At 35.2% G+C, this 10,348-nt stretch overlaps 1 protein-coding gene across 1 annotated transcript in view; it reads left to right on the forward strand.

Moving 5' to 3' along the window:
- LOC139687164 (phospholipid-transporting ATPase IF-like) overlaps window positions 1-6,689 on the forward strand; it is a 49,961-nt gene extending 43,272 nt beyond the window's left edge. Inside the window, exons 20-23 of the mRNA XM_071584296.1 lie at window positions 1,532-1,677; window positions 4,273-4,376; window positions 4,476-4,631; window positions 6,203-6,689. Coding sequence (XP_071440397.1) covers window positions 1,532-1,677; window positions 4,273-4,376; window positions 4,476-4,631; window positions 6,203-6,227 — 431 coding nt within the window. The 3' untranslated portion in view covers window positions 6,228-6,689. The remainder of the gene's footprint in view (window positions 1-1,531; window positions 1,678-4,272; window positions 4,377-4,475; window positions 4,632-6,202) is intronic.
- Window positions 6,690-10,348: the final 3,659 nt, after the last annotated feature.

Below are 10,348 nucleotides of genomic sequence, written 5' to 3' on the forward strand. Positions count from 1 at the left end.
CCCCACTCCTCTCAGAAAAACTAGCCTGGAAATGGTCAAAACAATCCATCAACGCACCTGCGAGCCCCCACCCCTCTCAAATCCTTCCAACCCTCCCCGCCCCCACTCTGTCCTGAGGGTATATATGCTTGCTCTGTCTGTTTTGCAAATTTGTACCTGATGATGCCGCAAGTCGGTGAAACGCGTCGTGCCGTATAATAAAATCTGTGGAAAAGTACTAGTCTTTCTTTCCTTTTTAGTAATGGATATATGAGTTTCCATCAAAAGTGATGTGCTTGGAAAGGAAAGTGAAAGAGTAGGTCTGAAGATTCATAGCACATTGCAAAGAAGCAAAAATAATAATTATTATTACTTGTGTTCCACTGGTTAGGGTAGGTTTTGGATGGACACAACCTAAACAGTTGTACAAAAATACATTTCCTCGCCCTTCCTGACAAAAAGCACAGCCTGAAATCGGGCACTACGGTCTTCAATTCAAATCTTACTTCCTTCCTTCATTCTATGGAACATGCTAATCCTATTCCTTCCCCTTCCTTGTTTCCCAAAAGTCCTCCCCTCTATCACAGTCTTTAGCATCCCATTGCCAATCAAAATGCCCTGAATCCAGCTATCCTGCCTCCTTTGACTTCTCCCATTAATCCCCTACCATATTTAGTTCTCCCTTGTTTGTTTTCCTTTCAGTCCACTTCACCTTGTTTTATTTACATTTATTCTTATCCCATACTTATTGCAATGACCATCCAATGCACACAGTAGTGTTTTCAATGATAATCAGTTGCTTGCTCTATGTTTACAACACTTCTACCTACCTTTTTGTTCAGCATTCTAGCTACCCCTATCTAACTATCACTCCGGTATCATTCCATCTCACCTCACACTGACTTTAATCATCTCTATTTTCTCACTCCATATCTCTTTATATTTTCTAATTTTTCTGCCCTCAACATTGTCTTTACATTCCAAGTTCCTATTCTAAATAATTTGATCTTCTTTTTGTGCTGTTGGTTTTGCTTTGCATAAATTTCATGAGATGACGACCATGGGAGCCTTGCCTCTCCTGCGGGGCAAAATAACTGGTTGATTGGACAGTCCTATAGTAGTCAGGGTTCATTTTCATTATGGTATCCATTATATAAATCTTGTGATGAATAATAGAAGTGGTTTCCCATTGCCTTCCTCAATGGTCTTGAGGAAGGCAATGTGATGTGATACCATCACTCAATAGCCACCCCACTGGGGTCAGATATCTTTGCAGCCCCCTCACTCAGGAACAGATGCTGCATGAACTACCTCCTATTCTTTAACCATGGGTAACCTACCAGGAGCAAATATCATTGCTTCCGCCAAAAAAGCTCTAGGGATCATCAGAAGGCACAAGCCTTTCCACCATGTAAAGGTTGTAGTCCATAAGGAGGGAGCAAACATAATAAGCTATGGAAAATAATGAAGCACATTTCTATTTAGGAAGTGACCCACACATATTTTTGACATGTTGAAATAGAAAAGAAAATTTAAAAATTTTTTGATGCAGGATTGTGGCACGCCTTGTCCATTTATTATATTCTGAATGGATTTTGGGAAGCAAATGATTCCATTCTTTCTGATGGAGAACCAACAGATCTAGCATGTTTTGGCACTGCAGTATTCCATGTTGTCGTGACTGTTGCCAATCTTAAGGTAAGCTAAACATTAGTCTAATATAGTAATATTGTGGTGTTGACATGTCACCACTCACTAACAGCATCATAGAGAAATTTTAATTGCAAAGCTAGTCACTGATAGGTAAAGTTGAATAATCACTGACTTGATGTAAATGCTTATACATACATATAATAATAATACTTTATTCATTTTAAAAATGGTACAACCATATTAAATGTCGTCAATATAAGTATTATTTAACATATAAACATACTTTCTTAAATGTGATGAAAATTGTCACAAAAGAATTCATCCAATGAGTATAGTGGGTGAGCAAGTAACCAGGTATATACCCTATTCTTGAAACTCCGGATACCATCTGATTTCAACTGAGTAGGCAGATAGTTATACAGTCATATGTTCATATTGTGAAATGTGTTGTAAGTTGATGACAATCTACAATAAGTAGTATTTAGATTCGATTTACCTCTTGTGGAATAGTTATGGAGGTTGGATCTTAATTGGTAAGTTTCTAGATTAACTTTCACATGAATCAGAGCCTTAAAGATATACAAACAAAATACAGTCATGATTCTATACCTAATAAAAAAAGGTTTGCAGGAATCACGTGGTGGTATATTAGCAAGAGAGCGAATAGCTCTCTTTTGCAGTAGCAAAATTTGTTTAACATGAGGGGAATGACCCCATAACTCAACACCATAATTCAAATGACATTGAAAGAAGGCATGGTAAAGTGTTAAACGATACTCATTAGAAATGATAAAGTTGAGCTTTCTTAACATATAAACAGCTTTACTAAGTTTATTACAGGTCTGACTGATGTGAGTCTCCCAATTAAGTTTTGTATCAATATAAATTCCTAGTATTTTAGCATTTTCAATATCAGTTATTTTTGATTTAAGACTGCACACAATATGCTGAGTTTTGTTAGTATTTAATTGTAAATGATTAACATCAAACCATTCCTTAGCCTGTTTTTGGGTAGCGCTAGATCGTAACTTTGCATCTTCTAGATGTTGACACTTTTGCACAAAAGTAGTGTCATCAGCATATAAAACAGATCTAGGTTTCATATTACAGGGCAAATCATTAATCATGATAATGAAAAGTACTGGACCAAGCACAGAGCCCTGTGGTACACCACATTTTACTTTAAGAGCTGCAGACCGACAGCCATCAAGTTCAACCAATTGGTGGCGATCATCCAAATATGACTTCATTAGTTTCAGTGCAACTCCCTTAATACCATAATATTCTAGCTTTGTTAGTAATATTGAATGATTAACACAGTCGAAGGCCTTACTAAGATCACATAGTGTCACTGAGACTGATTCCTTTTCTTCAAATGCATTAATGACATAATTAACTATGGACTCTACTGCCAAAATTGTAGATTTCCCAGATCGAAAGCCATACTGGGATTTGGAAAAGAGATTATTTAACTCAAAAAAATTACATATTTGATCTTTCATAATAGCTTCAAAAATTTTACCAAAAACGGGGACTATGGAAATGGGGCGGTAGTTAGCTAAATCATCTTTATCACCTTTCTTATAGACAGGTACTGTTTTGGAATATTTTAGAGCTGTTGGAAAATCTCCTGTCTCAAAACATAAATTGACTAACATTGCTAATGGTTCCGCAATGAGCACAATAATGTCCTTTATTAGGGAGTTAGAAAGACCATAAATATCCTTACTGTTGGATTTTTTAAATTTTTTAACAGTCGATATAATATCAAGTGGAGTAACAAAATTTCATTTAAAATTTAAATTATTTGGAGGAAGATTTTGCAGCATATTACCAATATTGGTCTTCAACAGCTTTTAAGAAAAAATTATTTACAGCATCTGGGGTGAAAGGAAGATTTTCTTTTCCATTACCATGACCAACTTCTTGATTGATTACACTCCATGCTGCCTTTTGTTTATTTTTTGCATTCAATATAAAATCCTTGTAAGCATTATTTTTTGCACACCTAACTAAATTATAATAATCTCTTTTGTATTTCAAGTAAGCCTCTTTGTCATGGCGGCTTCCACTGGTTTTGTAAGAGTGGTAGTAACTAAGTAAATCATTTCTAAGAGCTAATAACTCCCCAGTATACCAGAGATTTTTTTTATTTTTAGTGGGGATAGAGTTTAGAATTTTTTTAGGAAAGCATTGCTCAAAAATGCCTAGGAAATTACCTAAAAAACTTGAAAAACATGTTTGTTCTACAGAGTCTGTGCAAAAACCATGCCAATCGATACAAGATAGAAGCAGTTGGAAATTCTCTAAACCTTCTATTGTTATGGGCCTCACGATTATGGTTTTACCTCTATTTGGATATATCTTTTGAGTTATTTGAGTATTAAAAGTGAAGCTTATACCTTGATGGTCAGATAGGAGATAGTCAATAACACTTATACTGTACAGTTCAGGACCATAATTGGTAATTACATTATCTAGGCAGGCAGAAAGTCGAGTATTCGTCGAGTCAAGTATTCGAGTCGAGTCGAGAAAGTCGAGTTTGAAGTATCCATTTAACACAGTGACCCCAAATATTTTCATTTCTGATCATTACTTTATTCCAATTCCATTCATTATAATACATTAATTTGCTTACAGTTATGGCTGGAGAGTAAGCTTTGGACATGGATTTTCATTTTATCAATATTTATATCAATATTTGGCAACATGCTCCTGACATATATTTACTCAATAATGTCTGTGTAAGTTTTAAATTTACTTTATTCTTCTTCTCAAGAGTAATGAAAGCTGAATCAATTAGTAATAAAAGATGAAAAACTCTAATAAATTATACATTCCAGGGAATTCAAGATGTTTGGAGTGTACTCTAACCTGCTTGGATCACTAACCTTCTGGCTATTATCCACTGTGACAGTAGCTATTTGCCTTCTGCCAGATTTAACTTTTACTCTTGTTAGAACAATCATTGAAAATTTTCAAAGGACACAGCCAGCCAGGTAAGCAATATGCTCAAATCTTTGCATGTTTAACAAGTAGGAAAAAACAAAATATAGGTAATGATTGAAGTACTCACACAGGGTGAAGCAAAATTGACTTCCTGACTTGATGGGTGAATTGTAAGAAAACCAACTAAGATAATTAAAAAAAGGTTTTTATTTCTGAAAACAAAATCCAATGTAATTTTTTTCATTAGATTTTGAAAATCATTTCATCCCGGTGACGACCTTGGTGAGCAATGCACACATTGAGTCGTTCAAAAAGGTTTGTGAAAACTCTCCTCAGCATATGCTGAGTTATTCCTACAATGCCATCTGTAATTGCCTCCTTAAGAGCTTCTAAGGTCCTTGGTCGCACTTTGTAAACCTCAATTTTAAGAGATCCCTAAAGACAAAATGGCATGGGCTTAAATACAGGGAGCAAGAGGGCCATGGAATACCCCCTTGTAAGGAGACCAGGTGGCCTGAAAATCGTTCTTGCAGGATTTGGTGTGAACGACAGGTGGTATGAGCATTGGCATCATCCTGTAGAAACCAAAAGGCTTCCGAGTCATATTCCTCACCATACTCTTCCATTTTGGTGAGTAAAAAGATCTCCAGCATCTCACAATAGCACACCAAGTCCACAGTAATAGTTGAACTTTGAGATTCATAAAAGTAAGGCCCGATAATGCCTATGGAGGACACAGCGAACCTAACTGTCACTTTGGTGCTATGAATAGGTCGTGTGAAGTTTGCAAGGCTTTTCTTTCGCCTAGAAACAAAAAAAATTACTGAGCCGGAGAGGTGAAAATGCACTTCATCGCTATCCCTCTGCGTAGCCAGCACACTACAATTATTCTTAAAGAATATTTCTATGACAAAGCCTTGATGCCCACCAGATCGCTGCATGGTGACTACTAAAAATGGTGTTGTTTACCCCAGCTAACGGCCCGACTAATGCTCCACTAATTTAACAGCGCGCTCTTCAGTGATTATTTTAACTAGGGAGTCCATTCTACTCCACCCTGTATTAAGCAAAAATTCATTCCTTTTGTCACACACCAGGGTTTTGGGAGTACCATGATATTTCGTGGGTTTTCTATGTGCATGAATTTGCCTCATTGTCATCTTCAAGTGTTCTTTCTCAGCCATAAATAAGATTTTTCCCCACTCAGTACCTCTACACCTTCCTCACTTACCCAATGTTCTCAATATATATATATATATATATATATATATATATATATATATATATATATATATATATATATATAAGAACATGTAAATTGACACATTACAGAACATTTAAACTTTCATCCTTCTTCGGGTCAGACTTTCTGAAATGTGTTCTTTTACCAATTATCTATTTATATTGTTGTGTTCTATAGTGCCGTCCAAATGTTATATTGCACTCGTGAGCACTTCTACATCATCAAATATATATATGCAACTGGTGTTAATACTCAATCCTAATGCATGGATAAAAAATGGTTAAAGCCAATCTTAAACTTAATAATCTTCATTTTATAATTCATAAACCATTTTGAACTTTCTTCCCTATGCTGATGATAAACCTATCTTGCCAACAGGAGAAAGCGGGAATCAACTCATTGAAAATGCAAGAGCTTCAACTGACTAATCCCTTAAAAAGAAGTAGCCACTAAACATGGACAAAACTATCTTCCATTCTATGAGAAACCATCCCCTCATCTCTTTGGTATGATCCTGACTGGTATGATCATGACTGGGCTCTTAAAAGCACCCATTGTGCACCTTGAATGAAACTGCTGGTGGTTCACATGAATTTTGACAGATCATTACAAACTGCTATGGTATTTTAAAAAAATATTACCCTCACAGATAGTCTACCTATTCAAGGTAGGTTAAAAGTAGTTCCTAACAAAAACAATAGTGTTTTCATATTTTTAAGCTCGCTTAAAATCATCCACAAAGCATGTTTTCATATCTTTCCTTCCTTGTTTATCTAAAATTCTTTCCCTTAATGCATTCAACATCCCAATGCCTCGATCCTACCATTTTTTTAGCATTATTTATATTTCACCTTGTGCATTTCAATCTTTCCTCAACTATGCATTAAACATTATATATAAATAAATATATATATTTATGTACATATAAATATGTAAATATATAAATAAATATATATACATGAATATTCTCCAATGTTTGCCCTACCCATATCACAAAAGATTCTGATCTATGACAACCATTCTCTGGTCTCAAAGACTAGGTTTTGGTTTCATTCACCGCTCTGACACATATTACCTTTTTCTACATTTTACTCAGAGAACCTGCCATCAATTCCCTCATTTTTGCAAATGCATTTTTAATAAAGAATTCTTCCTCCTATGCCCTCACTACTACATCCCTTTTCCCAATTCCCTGATGTATTAACTGATCCATCTACTCTAGTTTATTACCAACTACTTTAATTTTTCACTTAGCCTTCCTATATCTTGTGAAACTAATTTGTTTGCCTTTCTTGTAGTTAATCTTCATCTCATATTTTTGTATTGCTCCTTCAAGGCACTCAACAACAACTGCAATACCTTGACTGCCTGACTAAGTATTGTTTCATCACCAAAAAATCTGACTTCACTTCTCGAATCTCGGTCGAAAATCACTTCTCCACTCACTTTTATTCACACCTCAAGGCAATCAAATGCCACCCTTTTTATTTCCTCAGCATTCATTTTACCTTCTAGCTCAACTCTGACAGTAACCTTGTCTTACTCGCTTACCCATCACTAACTCGGCTTGTTCCCCCTCAACTATCCTTATTTATGCCATCTGAGACATCTAAATGCCTCGACTAATATGTCTATCCCTCCAGCCAACACTTATATTCTGCAATACTCTTTCTTATTCAACGTGTCTACTTTGCATTCCTCGAACACCTGCAAATCTATGAAAAACTCAAAAGATATCCTAGTTCTTTCTGATTTGTTATAAAAAACTTGGGAGAGTAACTGTTTGAAGACTTGAATATTATTTAACCAGAAAAAATGATTTATTCTTGACAATCTCTTGGGATAATGCTATTTCATTTTCCAAAGAGTTCCTTATTTACAAAAAATCTACCAAAGCTAATGATGATTCATCTGTAAGATCCATCATTTCAAGAATTCAAAATCAGCTTTTTCCTCTCTGTATTAGTAACCCATGTATCAAATCTGGGCTATACTCTAGATGTCATATCAACTTATGCTAAAAATAACCAGATTAAAAAAATACCATACATCGTGACAAAGTTGCAGTAATAAACTACCACAGCATAGTTTGACCATAGTGTGCACCATATTATATATTTGGGTTATGCAAAATATTGACTAGATACCTGTTGTATCCCCCATTTAAAAAATTAAATGTTTGAAAAAGTCTGCATTACTGAAATTATAAAATACAAAACCCTGGATTTTTAAAATATTATGAAAACATGTATTTCAATATGTAATATAAGGGATGTGATACTGTATTGTACAGGTACATTTTACGCTATTATAATAAAAATAAATATATGTTAATGCAGTAAAATGTACACTTTGACTAATCTACTGTTTCCATTGTATTTTACCTTCACAAGGTAAATGCATATCATTTCTTACTTTTGCAACAATAACATAAAATACATGTAAATAAGTGGAGTATATATTCAGGCTTACTCTCTAATTTTTTTCATTGACTTTATTGATTGATGAATTATATCATTATTAAGCATATATGAATACTGATGTTATGATTAATGTAACATGATTAACCATGAGATTGATGTAATGTAGTAATTTTAGGATAAATGTCTTTAATTCCACATTGTCTTTGGCTCATTAATATGATGTAAGAAAAAAAGGAAAGAGGACAACAGAATTACCATTAATGCAACCTAATTAGCAATTTTTAACTAAACTAACTAAATAATTTACTGTTCTACTATACAAGTAAAGAACTATATTCAAGCATGAAATACACCGAGAGGAAATTAGAGGGGGATAAGGATGGTGTGGTGGCTAACATACTGGCTTCCCACCCAGAGGGTTTGAATGCCAGAGGTAACAAATATTTTTCTGCGGTATCCCAATCCCTTGAGGTGCTTTTTGGAGGGCACTTGGAGTAAGTAAGCCGTCCGTCAGATGGGACGTTAGGCTGCAGACCCCTTGGCGCCTTTTGATATGAGTAGGATAATGCCGATTCTGGGTTTCTCTCTGCCCTTCATCCTTTCTTGTCCATCTCCAATGGTGAAAATGACCCTAGCTGTCGGCTACCTCCCCTAAAACCTACTAACCAAAATAAGTGCCCTGAAAGCTCAATGACATTAATAACTATGGCTCACACTTCCAAATAGATGTCAATTCCGTAAGAATAGCCTAAATACAGTGTAAAATATTCCACTAGCTCTAAGCTACTCCCCTTGGACTGTAATCTTCAGAAGGAGGAAGGGCTAGTCTGTACTGAAAATTCCTAGAGCTTATTGGCAGGAGAAATGATAACTGCTCCTGGAATGATCCCCCATGCCAGTTAGGTTGAAGGGTAGAAGCAAGATGAAAGGTAGCCCCTTTGATGAATAAGGATTACCTTGATACACAAACATTTGTCAGTGAGGTGGCTGCACAGGCATATAACCCCATTTGGGTGGTTGATGAATTGATAGTGTCACTTAAAAAAAATAATGAGAAAGGCATCAGGAAACCACCTCAAATATTTTCCCATTAATTATGATAATCACAACAATAAAGATGAGCGATGATAATTATTTGAGGATTAACTTTTTAAAAATAATGATACAAGAGTTTGAAATGCTTTCTATTTATCAGGAAATATTCTATACCAACTTGATTATAACAGAGAATATCAATAGGCGCTTAACTTAGAGTGAATAAATCATTTCCATCATGGTATTCTCACCCAAAGAAGTAAGTGCTCAATGCTTATAACTCAGTTGTTATGCAGTTAGGCCTAAGAACACTGGCTGAATACATGACATACTGAAAGCTCCTTTTTAAAACAAAAAAATCTAGATTAGCCATTTATATTAAAATTAAATGAAAAAATAAATAATCCATTATCCCTTCCATTTAAAAAGTCTTTTTTCAGGTAAAATAACACCAATTTTCCTAAATTTCGGATTTTACAGCTCAAGTCTATGTTTTTCCAAGACATTTTTAAGGTTTTCCCCATTCCAAGTTTTAAAGGATGGCTAGGCATACAATGATGAACCCTGTGATTTATTAGCATGGTCTGGGTACATTTGCACGATGCAGTAGACCTTGTCCACCTTTTAATGCTGAAATTGGATCAACCCAATTATTAAAAAAAATTGCCCATGAATGAGACACTTGAATATGTCCTTGGTGGATCCAAGTTTCATCTACAGTCATGAATCAAGGCACAAAATCTGACTTGCTTCGCTTAAACCACTCCACCACGGCCTTGGAAATGTTCATTCAAATGAATTTTGGTCCAAAGTGAACAAACATATGGATAGCCCACGTATGTTTAGCTCTTCAGACAATATACAATATACCTGTATGACAAATTCATTCTTTCTATGTGTCTATAGCCTCTGCTATCTCTCTAACCTGAATTTAACAGTCGTCTAGTACCATTTGGTTAACTTTTTCAATGTCATTGGAGTCCCAAATGCTGATCATCTGCCAAGCTAGTATGACTATATTTAAATTCAGCTGTCCAAAATTTCACGGCTGTAAATGATGCTGTAG

The sequence above is a fragment of the Hetaerina americana genome, unplaced genomic scaffold (genome assembly GCF_022747635.1).
Source record: "Hetaerina americana unplaced genomic scaffold, ioHetAmer1.1.p SCAF_17, whole genome shotgun sequence".
NCBI classification, from domain to species: Eukaryota; Metazoa; Arthropoda; class Insecta; order Odonata; family Calopterygidae; genus Hetaerina; species Hetaerina americana.